Raw genomic sequence first — 20,961 nt, 5'->3', positions numbered from 1 at the left:
TTTAAATTGACACAATACCTGTTAGCAAAGGTGTCAGCTAGAGATGATGTGCAGGAACTTGCAGGGATTTGTAGTTTTGCATGATGTCTTACTTTGATACTAATTAGCATTTTGAATCTGAGTAAATAGAGCCAAATATATTGATAAAAGTCACCTTGTCAGAGAGATTTACATCGTTATCGAAACGTCACGCCAGGGTAAGCCTACACGAAACTCATCCCTTGTTTTGAGTGTTTCTAAAATCCCCTATGGGAAAAAATGAACGGTGGAAAAACGATTGGAACCATTTCCCTGTTTGATCGATAGGTGTTATGGGTATTATGACACCTCCACTGTGGGACTCTGTGAAGGAGCACAAAAATGAAGGTGCCTTGGCTTCAAAACAGCGTCCTCTGTTAGCAATCTGTGTGTATATATATAAATCGTTGGGCGGAGCTCTAGACAACGAGGTACACCGTTTCTCAGAAAGAGAGGAACCTTAACGGCGGTGGGTACGCACGCACGCTATTGCATCAATTGCTGTTTTTCCTAATGGCAACGGAGGAAAAAAGGAAATCGGTGCCGCAGGCTGTATTAGCAGTCGGCTCGTTACCGACACCTCAGGGCTACAATAACAATAATAATAATAACAACAACAATAACAATAAAGACAGCGAGGTAAGCGAGAATACGACCACCTCGAGCGCTACCGAATCAAGTGGAACGGAAACGCACAGCATCGGGAACGGTTGTGGAGTCAATCCAACAGTGGGAAATAACGGGAAATGGGTCCGTTTGAACGTGGGCGGTACCGTATTCCTCACAACGCGGCATACCCTACTCAAAGAACAGACTTCATTTCTCTATCGGCTCTGCCAACAACAGGACTTGCATTCGGACACGGTAAGAAGAGAATTGATCAAGCGCTTGTCTTCGCTTTGATCAAGATGACATCCGAATCTGATAAGGCAAGACGAATGAGTGAATGCTACCAGAGTGGCTCTGGTACTGCAGTGACAAGTGGGTCAGGTGGATGTGCAAGTGCTGCCTCATTCAGGCCTGTGTAGCGTGTCTATGCTCGAACACCTGTTATCTAGGGTCGGATTTTCGAGACAAGAGGGGTGGTGGCGTAGTATAAACAAAAGCTACAGGTATACAGTGCCTTCATAAAGTATTCACACCTCTTGACTTTTTCCACATTTTGTTATGTTACAGCCTAAATTCAAATTACATTGAATTGAGATTTTGTGTCACTGGCCTGTACAGAATACCCCATAATGTCAAAGTGGAATTATGTTTTTAGAAATGTTTACAAATTAATTAAATGAAAAGCTGAAATGTCTTTAGTAAGAATGTGCTTAACAAGTCACATAATACATTGCATGGACTCAGTTTGTGTGCAATAATAGAGCTTAACATTATTTTGAATACCTCATCTCTGTACTCCACACAACAATTATCTGTAGGTCCCTCAGTGAATTTCAAACACAGATTCAACCACAAAGACCAGGGAGGTTTTCCAATGCCTCGTTATGAAGGGCACCATTTTATTTATTTTACCTTTAATTAACTAGGCAAGTCAGTTAAGAAACAATTCTTATTTTCAATGACAGCCTAGGAACAGTGGGTTAACCACCTTGTTCAGGGGCAGAATGATAGATTTGTACCTTGTCAGCTCGGGGATTCGATCTTGCAACCTTTTGGTTACTAGTCCAATGCTCTAACCACTAGGCTACGCTGGGCACATATCAAATGGGATATTCAAAAGGGATATTCAATGTTAACATTGAATATCCCTTTGAGCATGGTGAAGTTGTTAATTACACTTTGGATGGCGTATTAACACACCCAGCCACTACAAACATGCAACTGCTCGGGATTTCACCATGAGGCCAATGATGACTTTAAAACAGTTAGAGTTTAATGGCTGATAGGAGAAAACTAGGGGATAGATCAACAACATTGTACTTACTCCACCGATTTTTATGATTTTTCAACGCCGATACCGATTATTGGAGGGCCAAAAAAGCTGATGCCGATTAATCGGCCGTTTAAAAAATATATATATATATATTGTATTTGTAATAATGACAATTACAACAATACTGAATGAACACTTATTTTAACTTAATGGAATACATCAATAAAATCAATTTAGCCTCAAATAAATAATGAAACATGTTCAATTTGGTTTAAATAATGCAAAAACAAAGTGTTGGAGAAGAAAGTAAAAGTGCCATGTAAAAAAGCTAACATTTAAGTTCCTTGCTCAGAACATGAGAACATATGGAAGCTGGTGGTTCCTTTTAACATGAGTCTTCAATATTCCCAGGTAAGAAGTTTTAGGTTGTAGTTATTATAGGACTATTTCTCTCTATACGATTTGTATTTCATATACCTTTGACTATTGGATGTTCGTATAGGCACTTTAGTATTGCCAGTGTAACAGTATAGCTTCCGTCCCTCTCCTCGCTCCTACCTGGGCTCGAACCAGGATCACATCGACAACATCCACCCTCGAAGCGGCGTTACCCACGCAGAGCAAGGGGAACAACTACTCCAAGTCTCAGAGCGAGTGACGTTTGAAACGCTATTAGCGCGCACCCCGCTAACTAGCTAGCCATTTCACATCGGTTACACCAGCCTAATCTTGGGAGTTGATAGGCTTGAAGTCATAAACAGCGCAATGCTTGAAGCATTGCGAAGAGCTGCTGGCAAACGCACGAAAGTGCTGTTTGAATGAATACTTACGAGCCTGCTGGTGCCTACCATCGCTCAGTCAGACTGCTCTACCAAATCATAGACTTAATTATAACATAACACACAGAAATACGAGCCTTTGGTCATTAAAATGGTCGAATCCGGAAACTATCATTTCGAAAACAAAACGTTTTTTTCTTTCAGTGAAATACGGAACCGTTCCGTATTTTATCTAAAGGATGGCATCCCTAAGTCTAAATATTGCTGTTACATTGTACAACCTTCAATGTTATGTCATAATTAATTACGGCCTTTGTTAGGAATAAATGGACTTCACACAGTTCGCAATGAGCCAGGCGGCCCAAACTGCTGCATATACCCTGACTGCTTGCACGGAACGCAAGAGAAGTGACACAATTTCCCTAGATATAAGAAATTCATGTTAGCGGGCAATATTAACTAAATATGCAGGTTTAAAAATATATACTTGTGTATTGATTTTAAAGAAAGGCATCGATGTTTATGGTTAGGTACATTGGTGCCAGGGGCGGAAATCACGGGGGGGACGGGGGGGACACGACCCCCCCATCCTGGGAAAAATATGATTTGTCCCCCCCAATATATCACTGAAACATAACTATGTAATTTAAATAATATTAATAATACGCAATGAAAGCAATTGTTCTGATTATAGACACTTAATAGCGCGTTTTTAAGTTTCAAAAGATTGCGACCCCCCCCGCCCTTTGCCTCACAATGGTTTGATCCACTGCCAGTTCCTTAGTTTGCACGTAACTGCCGTGAGGTTCATCCAGTCAATCGCGCACACACACACTAGCTGAATATGCAGAGCTAGCGCGCAAATATTAACTATTAAGCTAGCTAGTACCTATTCCATTTATGTGGCGTCGTCAAAGATGGAATCAGCATGCAGATGATGTAAGTTAGTGCTTCAAAGTCCCTGTGATAAGGTTAGCGATAAACTGAAATCCAAACTGAACAGAACTACACTCTCTTCTACCATTGTCTTAAATATATTTAATGGTCTCGTTGCAAAAGCTAAATTGTCGCAAGGGAACTTTTATTTATTTATTTTATTTCACCTTTATTTAACCCGGGTAGCAAAGATTATAGCAAACACCACTGAAACTGAATTGGTGCTCGCTAGCTTTGCAAATTCAGCTATTGTTGGAAGCCAGCCAATATGAAACAAACTATTAAAATTACAAAAGGTTGCAGCATATGTTGTGTAAATGGTGAACTCATAAAGCTGTCAACTCTTGTCATTTTAATCCGTTTCACATTTGCTAGCTACCTTTTAGATCGAAGCCCAAATAGAATGATTGAAGATGATAGAAGCCCATCTCCTACTGTAAATAACCTACACACTGTGTGTGTGTGTAGCCAGCCAGCCAGCCAGGTAGAAAATGGCAGAAAAATAAAAGACGGACATCAGAGTATTTTTCAATACACCAAAACGCATAGTAAGAACCCTAGTAGCCTAATATCTCAAAGACTAGTTGATAAAATGTTCATAAGAAAGAAATGAAATTCTAATGGAAATGTTTCACAATGATGTCATTAGGCAGAGCAGGCAACAGATGGCACACAGACAGCAGAGTTGGGGACAGATATGCGGGACAGACTGGCAGAGACAGGGAGTCTCAGGTAAGTTTGTTGAGTCTTTGTTTGGCAACATTATGAAAGGTTCTCAATTTTTTGGACTTGTAAAATAGGAACATAATTGGAAAATGCCATGGATACCCCCACTCTCAACTTAAACTGGTGACTGAACTAAGATTTGTTAAAGGCAATGGTATTGCTGTTGTGATTAGTTGTGTAGTTTTGGGTACCGGTAGTTAGGAGTATGGCAAACACCTTATTTCTTTGGTTCCTCAATATACATTTACCATATTACAATGTAGGCTATGTGTTACAGCACTACTTTTGGTGTCCCCCTCAGGAATTGCTCTTGAGAAAATTTCATGTAATTGTCCCCTCCAAAGTGGATATCAGATTTTCGCCCCTGATTGGTGCAACGACAGTGCAATGTAATGGAGTGCAATGTAAGGCAGGTGGTTAGAGCGTTGGACTAGTAACTGGAAGGTTGCAAAAACGAATCCCCAAGCTGACAAGGTAAAAATCTGCTGTTCTGCCCCTAAACAAGGCAGTTAACCCACTGTTCTTAGGCCGTCATTGAAAATAAGAATGTGTATAATAATTTGTTCTTAACTGACTTGTCTAGTTAAACAACGGTAAAATTCAAAATCGTTTGTTATGACAAGGAGTTGACGTGATAACACAAACAGACTTGCCTAGTTAAATAAAGGTGTAGAAAAATAAAATCGGTGTCCAAAAATACCGATTACCTATTGTTATGAAAACTTGAAATCGGCCCTAATAATTCGGCCATTCCGATTAATCGGTCGACCTCTACTCCACAATACTAACCTCAATGACAAAAGAAGGAAACCTGTATAGAATACAAATATTCCAAAACATGCATCCTGTTTGCAATAAGGCACTAAAGTAAAACTGCAAAAAATGTGGCAAAGAAATTAACTTTATGTCCTGAATACAAAGTGTTATGTTTTGGGCAAATCCAACATAACACATCACTGAGTACCACTCTTCAAATTTTCATGCATAGCGGTGGCTGCATCATGTTATGGGAATGCTTGTCATCGGCAAGGACTAGGGATTTTTTTATGATAAAAAGAAAAAGAATAGAACTAAGCACAGGCAAAATCCTAGAGGAAAACCTTATTTCAGTCTGCTTTCCAACAGACACTGCGAGACAAATTCACCTTTCAGCAGGACAATAACCCAAAACACAAGGCCAAATATACACTGGAGTTGCTTACCAAGACGTCATTGAATGTTCCTGAGTGGCATAGCTACGGTTTCGACTTAAGTTCCCTGTAGCTCAGTTGGTAGAGCATGGGGTTTGCAACGCCAGGGTTGTGGGTTTGATTCCCACGGGGGGCCAGCACAGGAATTTTTTTTTATGAAATGTATGCATTCACTACTGTAAGTCGCTCTGGATAAGAGCGTCTGCTAAATGACAAAAAAAAAGTTGTATTGACTATTGACTATGGCAAGACTTGAAAATGGCTGTCTAGCAATGATCAACAACCAACTTGACAGAACTTATATTGCAAATATTCTACAATCCAGGTGTGCAAAACTCTTAGAGATTTACCCAGAAAGACTCGCAGCTGGAATAGCAGCCAAAGTTGACTCTAACATGTATTGACTCGGGTGTGAAAACTTATGTAAATGAGATTTCTCTATTTAATTTTAAATAAATTTGCAAACCTTTCTAAAAACATGTTTTTACTTTGTCATTGTGGGGTATTGTGTGTAGATGGGTGAGATTTGTAAAACATTTTTTTTAAATCCATTTTGAATTCCACAACAGAATGTGGAATAAGTCAAAACGAATTAATACTTTCTGAATGGACTGTAGGTTGTCAACATGTGACTGATCTGTTCATGAAATACCGTACATCACTAATGCAGTAGGGCTATATAATATGATTCATTTCAGAGTGACTGTCTGTCTTTCCGTCTGTTTGTAGCCTATGATTACAGATGGTCTCGTCCCTTGGCCACATGCATAACCCAGTGTTGTACTGTCAGTTGACTGGCTCCTGCACCAGTGGCCACAATGAATAGATGAGGCGCATCGTCTTTGTGTGTGACCTTTTATTTTTCTGACTTGATCACTAATAATCAGATCAATTTGAGTGCTCTTCTTTTGATGGCCTGATCAATCCTACCCTGCTCTCCTCCACGTCTAGATGTGGTTAGTTCATTTCAGACATTAGGCTGGATATGAGTCAAGCAAGACCTGATGCGGTTAAGTTTATGTATGATACCGCTTATTTTAGAATCTGACCAAAATAGCTTTTTACCACCTGAGGAACATTGCCAAGATTTGTCCTTTTCTATCTCAGGCTGATACATAGAAGCTCATCCATGCTTTTATTACAAGCAGGTTTGACTACTGTAATGCTCTCCTGTCTGGTCTACCCAAGAAAGCCATTGGTCAACTGCAAAACGTACAGAATTCTGCAGCACGGGTACTGACCAAGACCAGACGGAGACACTAGCGGTTCTGGGGGCCCAGTGCCCCTGTAACAACAATTTTGGACCCCCTTGTGGCCTCCCTAAATGTGGAGTGTGAAAAAATTTTTACATAACAAATTTTTGCTATCGTTCTTTTTTTACATCCGTTATTAATGTAACTGGCCCCTCTAACAGTACAACTGGCCCCAGCTTGGCCCCCCCAGTTGAAATGGTCTAGAACTGCCACTGGACGGAGAGCACACATTACACTGGTTTTAAAGTCTCTGCACTGGCTGCCTGTGAGTTTTAAAATTCATTTTAAGATTCTTCTATTGGTTTTTAAATCAATCCTTGATTGTGCACCCCAATACATGTCAAACATGCTTTTAAGTTATGTACCCAGTAGGTCCCTCAGGTCCTCTGGAACTGGCCTTTTAACTATCCCAAAGCCTAGGACCCAGAGGCATGGAGAGGCAGCCTTTAGTTATTATGCACCCAGCCTCTGGAATAGCCTGCCAGAGACCTGAGGGGGGCCCAAACTGTGATCTTAAAACACACCTTTTTATCTTTGCTTTTCCTTAGGGTGCTTTTTAGTCTTTCAGTTTGTATTGTTCTACTTTTCTTTTTTTATCCTCTTATGTTTGTTGTGTAGTAAATGTTTCTGTTTATTTCTATTTTTTCCTGTGAAGTGCAAGCTATATAAATAAAGCTTGATTTGATTAGTGCACTAGTGTCCATGAGTCTCACTCCTCCTCTCCTTCCTATCTCACTCTGGTTTCAGTTATTGTTTTCTCCTTAGAATAAGTCAAATGATTGTATGTGTGTCTGTCTCTGTGTTGAGACAAACAACACCCCTGTTTTCCTAACAGGTTTTTCCTGTGGGACCCAGTGAGGCCCCCATAGGGACCTGGAACTAGGCTAGGCAAACTGTGTAGTTCCTTGGGAAAACGCCGGGTAAACCATTAACACACCAGGTGAGGGTTGACTTTTCCGTGACGGCTGTTTAATGGGCCGACCGGTGGCGGTGTGGCTGAACGAACAGGACAGGAAATACAGAGAGAGAGAGTAGATCATTTTTAATCTTCACCCTCACTGTGTGCCTGTGCGTTCATGTTTCATTTATAGCAATGGTACTGGGATATTCTGGTGTTGTCATCATACATGACAACACCGGTCTAAGGCACTGCATCTCAGTGCAGGAGGTGTCACTGCAGTCCCTGGTTCGAATCCAGGCTGCATCACATCCGGCCGTGATTGGGAGTCCCATAGGGTGGCGCACAATTGTCCCAGCGTCGTCCGGGCTTGGCCGGGGTAGGCCGTCATTGTAAATAAGAATTTGTTCTTTACTGACTTGCATAGTTAAATAAAGATTACATTTTAAAAATAATATAAAAAATACATACTGTCATGTCCAATGAGGTGTCTGTCTGTCTGTCCTCAACTGCAGTTGCTCTGGGTTGTCTCTCCCTGCCCCTGTCCAGCCCCCTTTTCCCCAGCACCTATACCTCTACCCCTGCCCTTGTCTATCTCCCCTTTATCTCCCTCTCCCTCCTCCTTTCTCCAGTGTCTGCCAGCTCTCGTCAACAGTCCATTCTCCTTTTCTCTGCCTGGCTCCCAAGACTCAGCTTCATTCAGCTGAGTGCCTCACTTACCCTCCATCCTTCCGGGCCATCTCGCTCTTGCGCCCTCTCTCTCATTCTGATCTGCAGGCTCTCATTCTTTAAGGAATGAGGAAAGGGCCTTCCCCAATCTATTGCTACAAAGATCGAAGTACAGACTCGTCTACAATGTTATTGTATGCTGTAGCGTTAAGATTTCCCTTCACTGTAACTAAGGGGTCTATCTTGAACCATGAAAAACAGCCCCAGACCATTATTCCTCCTCCACCAAACTTTACAGTTTGCACTATGCATTAGGGCAGGTAGCGTTCTCCTGGCATCCGACAAACTCAGATTTGTCCGTCGGACTGCCAGATGCGTGATTAATCACTCCAGAGAACGCGTTTCCACTGCTCCAGAGAACGCGTTTCCACTGCTCCAGAGTCCAATGGCGGCGAGCTTTACACCACTCCAGCTTGGCATTGCGGCATGGTGATCTTAGGCTTGTGTGCTCAGCCATGGAAACCTATTTCATGCAGCTCCAGACTAAAAGTTATTGTGCTGACGTTGCTTCTAGAGGCAGTTTGGAACTCGGTGGTGAGTGTTGCAACCGAGGACAGACGATTTTTATGCGCTTCAGCACTCGGCAGTCCCATTCTGTGAGCTTGTGTGGCCTACCACTTCGGGGCTAAGACGTCGTTGCTCCTAGATGTTTCCACTTCACAATAACAGGACTTACAGTGGACCGGGGCAGCTCAAGCAGGGCAGAAATTTGACAAACTGACTTGTTGGAAAGGTGGCATCCTATGACGGTGCCACGTTGAAAGTCACTGAGCTCTTTAGTAAGGCCATTCTACCAATGTTTGTCTCTGGAGATTGCATGGCTGTATGCTCAGTTTTATTCACCTGTCATCAACATGTGTGGCTGAAATAGCCGAATCCATTAATTTGAAGGGGCATTCACAGACTTTTGTATATATAGTTTACTTCTCACTTTCTGCTCTTCTGCTACCTCGCTCCACTCTGTTCCTGTTCCTCAATCCCTCTCTCCCATTCTCCTCTTTTTGAACTCCTTGGCCTCTCTCTCATCTCTCTCTACCTCCCTCTTTCTTTCTAGTGTCTCTGTGTTTGTGGATGGGTGCCTGGGGCTGGTTGAGTAATCGGCAGGAAGGGAGCGCTCTATGGAGATGCTGTAAAGGCACTGGCAGGCCGTCAGCCAAGAAAGGGCCAAGCCATGTGAATGTAACAGGCTCTCTCTCCAACTCTCTCTCTTCTGTCTCTCCCTTCTCTCCATGCTACTCTTTCTTCATTCTTAGCCCCTATCTCTCTCTACCCCCCCATCCCTAGGCTGTAAGAGAGACTCAATCACTAATTATCGTCCTTCTCAACAAAAGAGGACTTTTGCTATTAGTAGTAACAGGTAATCGGAAGGGGGTTTCAATTCTACATATTGACCAAAACCCAATAGACTAGAATAGCGCAATAGAATAGCACTTAATATTGATCTCCTATTCATACTAGTAATTCCTATGGTTCTCTCCTCTACTGCAGGATGAGACAGGGGCCTATGTGATAGACAGAGACCCCACCTACTTTGGCCCCATCCTCAACTACCTGCGACACGGAAAACTGGTCTACAACAAGGAGTTGGCTGAAGAAGGTACTGGATTACGTTTGGTATTTTTTGACATGTACTACATAATGTGTTATGATGCCATTTTTAATGCATTGTAAGACTAGCAATAAGCATGCAGCAGTGGTGCGTGGGTAAAATCACTGGGGAAGCTAGTAAAAAAGCCATACTTCAACCTATGTGTTGTGATAATTGAGTTGCTTTCTCTATAACCTGTTAGTTCATATTCCTTCACACCGTGATATATAGGTCTAAGGCCGAGACAATAAGAAGACACAGTGGTAGAATAAATTCAACCAGACCTTTGTTTCATCACAACCGGAGAGCAACCTCTTTCCGGCAATGTCCACAAAGCATATTGCATGTAACAAACAGTTACATGACCTACAGCCTGGTCAAGCAAGTTAATGTTTCCCACATTTTCGGACCACTAAACAACTATTGATTTAGAATTACATGAGTTACCCAAGTCGCAAACATTTCAACATCATCTAATAACCTATGCTTAGTCTAAGACAGTTTTTTTATTGTATTTTTTTTATTTCACCTTTATTTAACCAGGTAGGCTAGTTGAGAACAACTTCTCATTTACAACTGCGACCTGGCAGTGACAACTAAAAGATACCAAAAACTATTTAGTCCAATCAGCATAAGATAAGTATGATTTGGATGTCCATGGTTCTGATTTCTCTCTCTCTCTCTGTGTGTGTGTGTGTGTGTGTGTGTGTGTGTGTGTGTGTGTGTGTGTGTGTGTGTGTGTGTGTGTGTGTGTGTGTGTGTGTGTGTGTGTGTGTGTGTGTGTGTGTGTGTGTATGTGTATGTGTATGTGTGTATGTGTATGTGTATGTGTATGTGTATGTGTATGTGTGTGTGTGTGTGTGTGTGTATGTGTATGTGTATGTGTGTGTGTGTGTGTGTTTGTATGTGTGTGTGTGTGTGTGTTCTCTCTCCCAGGTGTGTTGGAGGAGGCTGAGTTCTACAACATCACTCCTCTGATCAAACTGATCAAGGAGCGGATCCTGGAGCGGGACTGTAAAGTCACACAGGTCAAACACACACACGCACACTGTACATAAGCGGTCGAGTTATACACAAATACAAGATGGCTACAGGTTAAAACAACAGACTCGCACCCAGTGCTTTGTGCCGAAAGTTCTGCCATGTTTCCCTCTGTATTTTCTAGTATATTCCACCCATCCCCTCTGTCCTGTCTACATGATGTCGCCTCTCTAGTATTTCTGTTATGTATCTCTCCATCTTCCTCTCTCTGTATTATACAGTTTACTGCCCCTTGGCTACACACACACACACACACACACACACACACACACACACACACACACACACACACACACATCCACACACACTGCCTCCCTATACCCCCTCCTTTTCACCCACCACCCCTCTCGCTCTCCCTATCCTCTTTTTCTCTGCCTTTTCTTTCCTTTCCTTACAAACACCTATCACCTTCTCCAACTTTTGACTACTCTGTCTTACTCACTCTCTCCGTCTCTCAGCAGGTGCCTCCTAAACATGTGTACCGGGTGCTGCAGTGTTTACATATCTCTCTCTCCACACTCTTCTCTCTCTCTGTCTATCAGCAGGTGCCTCCTAAACATGTGTACCGGGTGCTGCAGTGTTTACATATCTCTCTCTCCACACTCTTCTCTCTCTCTGTCTATCAGCAGGTGCCTCCTAAACATGTGTACCGGGTGCTGCAGTGCCAGGAGGAGGAGCTGACCCAGATGGTTTCCACCATGTCGGACGGCTGGCAGTTTGAGCAGGTCAGCGTACGCGCCTGCCGAAAGCCCCACACTGGACTGCTCTGGACTGTGGGTTGGACTTGCTGCTCCTCTGCTCTACCACCCACGCAACCAATCAACTCCTTTCCTGCTCTCTGTTAGCCAATCAGAGCCTCAGAGGAAGACCAATCAGAGACCAAGGCCCAGTCCTAATCTGCTCACAAAGACAGCCTCCTTTTCACATTTCCTTCCCCTCAGAAGAAGACTGATCTAAACAGACATGTTGTGTTGCAAACACAGACCAGTGATCATAAGGGGAAGGAGATGCAAAAAGGATGCAGAGCTAAGGAAGTTCCAATAGAAGCTACCATATGTTGGCACATTGACAGTTTAGTAAAAAGTATTGAGTGATGCTGTAATGCTAAACATTGCCGTCACTGTGACAGGGTGTACAGTTCAGTCTCACTGCCCGTAGTTGTAGTGCTGCTAAGCTGTCCTTCTCATCTGTCCCTGCTCTCAGCATGAGCATCCATGGGCTTACCTGCTGTGATATGGGGCCATCTCTCTCTCTCTCTCTCTTGCGCTCTCTCTCCGTGTGTGTGACTCACTCGCTCTCTCCTCTCTCTCTGTGTGTGCGTGTGGTAGATGGTGAACATTGGTTCGTCGTACAGCTATGGGACAGAGGACCAGGCAGAGTTTCTGTGTGTGGTGTCCAAGGAGCTACACACACCTGGCTCAGGCCTGGGCACTGAACAGAGCCACAAGACCAAGGTGACACTGACACACAGGAAACACACACGGGTACACATGCGTCAGATGGATATACTCCTACATTGTACACCATTCACCTATCACCACCATTCACTTCCACCAAGGTCTGAAGTAGCAGGATATGGATCTGTCCCTTTGTGACATTTCTCCTTATCCAAGATGATCTCGGCATCCTTTGATCTTAGTCTCAGCATTCTCCACTCAAACACTCCAATTTTTTTTTTTTACCCATTTTCTCCCCAATTTTGTGGTATCCAATTGGTAGTTACAGTCTTGTCTCATCGCGGAAACTCCCGTACGGACTCGGGAGAGGCGAAGGTCGAGAGCCGTGCATCCTCCGAAACACAACCCAGCCAAGCCGCACTGCTTCTTGACACAATGCCTGCTTAACCCAGAAGCCAGCCGCACCAATGTGTCGGAGGAAACACCGTACACCTGGCGACCTGGTCAGCGTGCACTGCTCCCGGCCCGCCACAGGAGTCGCTAACACGCGATGGGACAAGGACATCCCTGCCGGCCAAACCCTCCCCTAACCCGGACGACGCTGGGCCAATTGTGCACCATCCCATGGGTCTCCCGGTCGCGACCGGCTGCGACAGAGCCTGGACTCGAACCAGGATCTCTAGTGGCACAGCCTTAGACCACTGCGGCACTCAGGAGGCAACACTCCAAATGTCACACACACATCTCCCAAATGTAATTCACAAGCACATTCACTCTATCGTCCATATGTTCTCTCTCTCTCTCCATGATACTCATCAATCTGTTCATTATTTTTTGTCATTTTTTATTCTCCACATTTTTATTCGAGGGAAGGCTTCAGAGGTGCAGGATGAGGAGGAGGAGGAGGAGGAGGAGGAGGGAGGAGAGAGAAATACCACCCTGAATGAGTGCATAAGGGAATGACAGTCTTGTGTCAATGTTCCAAGGACGTGAATTGGTGAGGATCCATGCTAGTGTTGTTGGCTGGTGGTGGCTAGTAGCAGTAGTAGACCGTGTGATCAAAAGGGATCCAGGGCTATTTCACAGCATGGCATTCCCTTACCCCAAACTCAACACAGTAATCAAAGGCCAAGGATGGACTGTAACCTTTATTAAAGTTTTTGTTGTTGTTGATTTTTACAATATGTAGAGAAAAAAGCAGGCCTTGAACTTTTGCTCCCCGTCAAAAAATGTTGGCTTCTATTTGTTTGAAATACTAATTGTGATGCCAGAGAGCTTGATAATACTCAGGGGCCTTTGTGTCCTGCCTGGGACATGATTTGATCAGCAGCATAACCCAGCTATTCTGATGATGAGCTAGTCTCCCTAGGAAGATGGGTTGCCTCTCACATGAACAATGCCCTAGATGCCTCTCACATGAACAATGCCCTAGATGCCTCTCACATGAACAATGTTCTAGATGCCTCTCACATGAACAATGTTCTAGATGCCTCTCACATGAACAATGTTCTAGATGCCTCTCACATGAACAATGTTCTAGATGCCTCTCACATGAACAATGTTCTAGATGCCTCTCACATGAACAATGCCCTAGATGCCTCTCACATGAACAATGCCCTAGATGCCTCTCACATGAACAATGTTCTAGATGCCTCTCACATGAACAATGTTCTAGATGCCTCTCACATGAACAATGTTCTAGATGCCTCTCACATGAACAATGTTCTAGATGCCTCTCACATGAACAATGTTCTAGATGCCTCTCACATGAACAATGTTCTAGATGCCTCTCACATGAACAATGCCCTAGATGCCTCTCACATGAACAATGCCCTAGATGCCTCTCACATGAACAATGTTCTAGATGCCTCTCACATGAACAATGTTCTAGATGCCTCTCACATGAACAATGCCCTAGATGCCTCTCACATAAACAATGTTCTAGATGCCTCTCACATGAACAATGCCCTAGATGCCTCTCACATGAACAATGTTCTAGATGCCTCTCACATGAACAATGTTCTAGATGCCTCTCACATGAACAATGTCCTAGATCTGGGATATCCGAGACTAATAATGAGCTGACGCTGCTGTGCTGCCACTGATCCAAACCCTCTCTTAAAGGTCTCTCATTACCAATGACATGGAATAGCCCTGACCTTTTGTGTAATAGTGGTATTAGTGTATTTTACAGTTCACATACACACACACCATTTTACTTGTACAAGTGTAAAGGGGACATAGTTTGTGAAAACGTCACAAAGTGGAGCTGCTGCATTTTATGTTTATCCAAACACCAATGAATCAATCAAGTGTATGTTGTTGTTTTCCATCCACAACAAGGGGACACACACTATTACTGTCACCATGGTCACCATCAGCATCAAACATGACATTTCTGTGATTGTTTCCCACGTCATCCAATCCAAGCTGATCCACAGCTTGAAATGTTTCTCAATATTGTGATGGTTTATATGAACATGATAATCTGTCTTTAAAGATGGTTTCTCCTTTCTCTGCTTGTCTTCCAGCTTTTTCACATCCACGGATCCCGGATGTACTAGAGAGAAATGTATTTTTTTAGCTTGACATTCCATTATGTGTTTGTTTATATATGTTGTATTGTTGTTGCTTTGGGAAAAAAACTACCAATAAATGCTCAAACATTATTTTCAAATATTATTGAAACATAAGCAGAAATGTCCCTCACGCCAACATTTTCAAAATGTGAGACATGTTAGTAAAAGCATTTTGTATAAATATCATTTTAAAATGTATTTTCATTCTAATCACCACTTAAGTCACGGCGGTTAATGAATCTTAGTCAAATAGATTTGACCAAAAACAATGGTTGAAAAGCACTGCAAGTCAATGTCCTCATCCAAATATGAAAATGGGTATGAATTTCACACGTGGAATATGATTCATTAGTAAGTTGTTATTGTTGTTTAGACTGGTTCTGCCTGGTCTGAGGCTTGATACAGTAGTGAGACATGGGCCTGTGGTGCGTCTGGCATTTAGTGAGACTTAGAAAGACAGACAGACGGACATCAACTAACTGGCCACAGTCAGCAACACACACACTCTCTTTCACTCTTACTCACACACACACTCCCCCGCTTCCTCAATTCAATTTCAATTCAATTTAAGGGGATTTATTGGCATAGGAAACATATGTTTACATTGCCAAAGCAGGTGAAATAGATCATGAACAGTAAGTTAACAGTAAACATTACACTCACAAAAGTTCCAAAAGAATAGAGACATTTCAAATGTCATATGTCTATATACAGTTTTGTAATGCTGTGCAAATAGTTCAAAAGGGAAAATAAATAAACATAAATATAGGTTGTATTTGCAATGGTGTTTGTTCTTCACTGGTTGCCCTTTTCTTATGGCAACAGGTCACAAATCTTGCTGCTGTGAATGCACACTGGTATTTCACACAATAGATATGGGAGTTTATCAAATAGAATTAGAAAACAAATCCAATGTGGGTCTGTGTAATCTGAGGGAAATATGTGTCTCTAATATGGTCATACATTTGGCAGGAGGTTAGGAAGTGCAGCCCAGTTTACACCTCATTTTGTGGGCAGTGTGCACATAGCCTGTCTTCTCTTGGGAGCCAGGTCTGCCTATGAGGGCCTTTCTCAATAGCAAGGCAATGCTTACTGAGTCTGTACATAGTCGCAGCTTTCCTTAAGTTTGGGTCAGTCACAGTGGTCAGGTATTCTGGCACTGTGTACTCTGTTTAGGGCCAAATAGCATTCTAGTTTGCTCTGTTTTTCTGTCAATTCTTTCCAATGTGTCAAGTAATTATCTTTTTGTTTTCTCATGATTTGGTTTGGTCTAATTGTGTTGCTGTCCTGGGGTTCTGTGGAGTGTTTGTGAACAGAGCCCCAGGACCAGCTTGCTTAGGGGGCTCTTCTCCAGGTTCATCACTCTGTAGTTAATGGCTTTGTTATGGAAGATTTGGGAATCACTTCCTTTTAGGTGGTTGTATAATTGAACTGCTCTTTTCTGGATTTTGATAATTAGCGGGTATTGGTGTCTTTTCTGCTCTGCATGCATTATCTGGTGTTTTATGTTGCACACAGAGGATATTTTTTGCAGAATTCTGCATGCAAAGTCTCAATTTGGTGTTTGTCCCATTTTGTGAATTCTTGGTTGGTGAGCAGATCCCAGACCTCACAACCATAAAGAGCAATGGGTTCTATAACTGATTCAAGTATTTTTAGTCAGATCCTAATTGGTATGTCGAATTTTATGTTCCTTTTGATGGCATAGAAGGCCCTTCTTGCCTTGTCTCTCAGATGGTTCACAGCTTTGTGGAAGTTACCTGTGGTGCTGATGTTTAGGCCGAGGTATGTATCATTTTTTTGTGTGCTCTAGGGCAATGGTGTCTAGATGGAATTTAAATTTGTGGTCCTGGCAACTGGACCTTTTTTGAAACACCATTATCTTTGTCTTACTGAGATTTACTGTCAAAGCCCAGGTCTGACAGAATCTGTGAAGAAGATCTAGGTGCTGCTGTAGGCCCTCCTTGGTTGGGGACAGAAGCACCAGATCATCAGCAAACCGTAGACATTTGACTTCAGGTTCTAGTAGGGTGAGGCCGGGTGCTGCAGACTGTTCTAGTGCCCTCTCTCCCCCTGTGTGCTGAGGGTGTCCGGTTCTTGTCCAGTTCTGGCATTTAGGTCACCACAGACTAGTACATGTCCCTGGGCCTGGGAAATTGTTGATCTCCCCCTGGAGAAGCTGTCATCATTAAAGTATGGGGATTCTATTGGGGGGATATAGGTAGCACACAAGGACATTTCCTGTTTTGACTAATTTAATAGAGTGGGTTAGGTCTGCACTATACCAAATTAGCATCCCCCTGTTTCACACCTGGTTGTTTGGTGGATGGGACTACCAGCTCTCTGTAACCTAGAGGGCAACCTGTGGGTTCGTCTCCTTTATACCATGTTTCTTGTAGGATGACAATGTCTGTATTTACAATATCTTTGAAGTCTGGGTTCCTGCTCTTTTCGCCATAGGCAGATGACCTCAGACATGGTATATTCCAGGATGAGCTAGTAAAAGCTTTGTGTTCCATAGTGTCTAGTGTTGTTTTTGTGTGGTTTAGGCCCGGACCATCACAGTAGGTGTGAGCAGAGCATTTTGAGCATCTGATACATATCTCTTAGGTAGCAGGATGGGGCTTGGGCGGGTGTAATAGTGGGGGTTGAGCCTGTTGCTCTGCTCACGAACTGGGCATGTGTCCTGCTGTCATGTTGAGGTCCTTGCCGCAGGTGTGGGGGGCATGGGGTGGGCAGAAGTGGCATATATGCTGTGGCCTTGTTTTTCTTGGGGTGGTCTTGGTTGGGGTGTGGCTGCTGATGCTGTGGTCTTTGTGTAGGTCATCTTGGCGTGGGTTCTCTTGGTGCAGGTCCTTCGGGAGGGGCTCTTGAAGGTCTTTGAGGGTGTCTCGCTGGTCTGGGCGGGGTGTCCGTTGCTCTGTTGCTCCTGTGTACTTTTGCAAAAGCATCTTAATTATTAAAGATGTAGTTTAAGTATTAACTCTGACTTGTGTATGAAGTTTAACTCTCCTTATTTGGTAATGCAGAAATTAGCCACCACATTTGGCGACGGGGGTGGGATGTGAATCTTCACCTGGTGATCGCGCCTGACGACCTAGGTAAATCGTGCACGAGGGATCCCTCAAACTTGGGATCTCAGGGAAACCAACACTTCGGGAATGAAGCAGATGGACCCACCTTTGATCTGAGAGGCAGCGAGCCGAGTGGATACCACATCTCAAACTTAGTTTTTTTTAAAGAAAGAGGTGAGCAAAACACACTTGAAGTCGAGTTTTTAGAAAAGCCTCTGTTACATGAGATCTGAGTGTGTATTCCTTTGTGAGGGGGGCACCTTGGAGGCGTAAACAGGGCCGAGTCAGAGGAGAGTAATCTGATAGTTTGCGGACTAAAAGATACTCTGCCACTGGTCGGTTGCGGGCGACCTAGAGCCGTCCTGACACCGAATTGATCACAGTGGGGATTGGTGCGGTTTGTGGGGATGAGAGGCCAGGGTGACTGTGTGTTCTGTGTGAAACATGGTACTTGGTGAAGCCCCATTGGAATAAGGACCTAGTTCTGAGAATGTCTGTGTGACTGTCTAAGTGACCCTCAGAGGTGATGAATTCCAATTATTTTAAATGTGCTAGCCAGGTATGCCCTGGGTTACTCTGTGTGAGTATTTTGTTAAAGTTACCATTAGGTAATCTTTGTAGGAGCGTTCTGTGTGAGCGGGTATGGTTGACTCTGTGTGGGTAACCTTTCAATTATGTTCTGATGTTCTGTGTGGACATCTGTTCTGTGTGGACATCTGACCCGTTCTGTGTGAGTATCTGGCCAATCCTGTGTGGGTTATCTTTAAAGTTCTGTGTGATTACCTAAGAATTTGTAACGTTTTATATAGATTCTGTGAATATATGACAATATGTGTGTATAATCGATTATTAGAGATTTGATCAAGTAATGCTGAGAATATAATTACCGTAAATTCCGGACTATAAGCCGCAACTTTTTTCCCAGGCTTTGAACCTCACGGCTTAAACAATGACGCCGCTAATATATGGATTTTTCCCGCTTTCAATTTTTTTTTCTCCTAAAAAACACATTCTGTGACGTGCTCAGTTTTTTGGCGGCATGAAGCTTTCATTAGACCAATGAAATTGCCGAACGGGTTACGGTCAAACAACTTTTTTGTTTACTGTTTAGATTAAATCGAGCGCTCTCAAACTTCCCATCATTCTGATTACGGAAGTCATTTTGTCACCCTCATCATGGCAAAGACACGGAGAAATGCATATGATGCAGCTTTCAAGTTGAAGGCGATTGATCTGGCTGTTGGAAAAAGAAATAGAGCTGCTGCACGGGAGCACGTCTTAATGAGTCGATGATAAGACGTTGGAAACAGCAGCGTGAGGAATTGACTCAGTGCAAAAAGACAACTAAAGCTTACTGCTAATTTTAAATTTTTTGTTACAAGCCGTGTTTCGTTAAAGCCTATTTATTTTTGTTACAAGCCGTGTTTCGTTAAAGCCTATTTATTTTTGTTACAAGCTGTGTTTCGTTAAAGCCTGTGTAAAGTTCATTTGTTTCAATGTACCGGTAGGAACCTGCGGCTTATAGACGTGCGGCTTATTTATGTTCAAAATAATATCTATTTTTTAATTCAGGTGCGTTTAAGTCTGGAAATTACGGTAGATACAATTTAAACCACCCATTCGTAGACGTACGTAGGTTTTGAGTTGGTATCTTTAATGGAGAATTTGATACAGATGAGGTTTTAAGCGTTATTAAACTGTCTACAATGTTTGGGAAATTGTGCTCTACAAACTGATTGGAGTGTGTCCACTTTTGGTTGTCTTACCCTAACAATGTAACTATAAATGCGTATTGAATTATCCCCGTCTGGGTACAACAGTTTAAATAAAAATGCCCTTAAGGTCTGAAACTGTTTTTATTTTTTTCCTCCCAGTATGAAAGGAGTTGCTGGATATATTGAATAAACCTTTTTACATAAAGTTAAAGTGAATTAAGATGGAATCTCAACGTAATTTAGAAAGTAAAGTTGTTTTGTAGTTTTAAGTATTAACTCTGACTTGTGTGTGAAGTTTGTAACTCTCCTCATTTGGTAATGCAGAAATTAGCCACCACAGTGCTTAGGGTCGTTGTCCTGTTGGAAGGTGAACCTTCGCCCCAGTCTAAGGTCCTGAGTGCTCTGGGGCAGGTTTTCATCAAGGATCTCTCTGTACTTTGTTCCGTCCATCTTTCACTCGATCCTGACTGGTCTCCCAGACCCTGCCGCTGAAAAACATCCCCACAGCTTGATGCTGCTGCCACCACCATGCTTCACCGAAAGGATGGTGCCGGTTTCCTAAAGACGTGACGCTTGGCATTCAGGCCAAAGAGTTCAATCTTGATTTCATCAGACCAGTGAATCTTGTTTCTCATTGTCTGAGAGTCCTTTAGGTACCTTTTGGCAAACTCCAAGCAGGCTGTCATGTGCCTTTTGCTGAGGAGTGGCTTCTGTCTGGCCACTCTACCTGATTGGTGGAGGGCTGTAGAGATGGTTGTCCTTCTGGAAGGTTCTCCCATCTCCACAGACGAACTTTGGAGCTCTGTCAGGATGTGACGAAGAACCTGTGACCATCTCCCCTGATTCCTCAGATTGGCCGGGCGGCCAGCTCTAGGGAGAGTCTTGGTGGTTCCAAACTTCTTCAATTTAAGAATGATGGAGGCCACTGTGTGTTTGGGGACCTTCAATGCTGCAGAAATGTTTTGGTACCCTTCCCCAGATCTGTGCCTCGACACAATCCTGTCTCGGAGCTATACGGACAGTTCCTTCGACCTCCTGGCTTGGTTTTTGCTCTAACATGCACTGTCAACTGTGGGACCTTATATAGACAGGTGGCAGCTTCATTAAATAGTACCCGCAAAACACCAGTCTCAATGTCAACAGCGAAGAGGCGACT

At 43.1% G+C, this 20,961-nt stretch overlaps 1 protein-coding gene across 12 annotated transcripts; it reads left to right on the top strand.

The window, feature by feature from the left end:
- The first annotated feature begins 328 nt into the window (after positions 1–328).
- On the top strand, positions 329–15,106 carry LOC106609366 (BTB/POZ domain-containing protein KCTD5). 12 transcript variants are annotated; one of them, XR_001329690.2, is made up of 7 exons: positions 330–882; positions 9,900–10,008; positions 10,936–11,027; positions 11,667–11,813; positions 12,369–12,494; positions 13,306–13,434; positions 14,969–15,106. XR_001329690.2 is itself a non-coding variant. In XM_045723911.1 (7 exons), exons 1-6 carry the CDS (start codon positions 532–534, stop codon positions 13,398–13,400), a joined length of 912 nt encoding a protein of 303 aa, XP_045579867.1. In that variant the 5' UTR covers positions 330–531; the 3' UTR covers positions 13,401–13,434; positions 14,969–15,106. The 12 variants fall into 12 exon arrangements, 11 of the variants coding, with proteins under 11 accessions (XP_014063618.1, XP_045579867.1, XP_014063641.1 ...); XM_045723911.1 differs by having other exon boundaries at positions 11,670–11,813; positions 13,311–13,434; XM_014208166.2 differs by having other exon boundaries at positions 13,311–13,434.
- The last annotated feature ends 5,855 nt before the right edge of the window (positions 15,107–20,961 follow it).

This window comes from Salmo salar, chromosome ssa01, assembly GCF_905237065.1.
Source record: "Salmo salar chromosome ssa01, Ssal_v3.1, whole genome shotgun sequence".
Classification (NCBI taxonomy): Eukaryota; Metazoa; Chordata; class Actinopteri; order Salmoniformes; family Salmonidae; genus Salmo; species Salmo salar.
The sequence above is the reverse complement of the archived record's forward strand: the minus strand, read 5'-3'. Positions and strand labels throughout refer to the sequence as shown.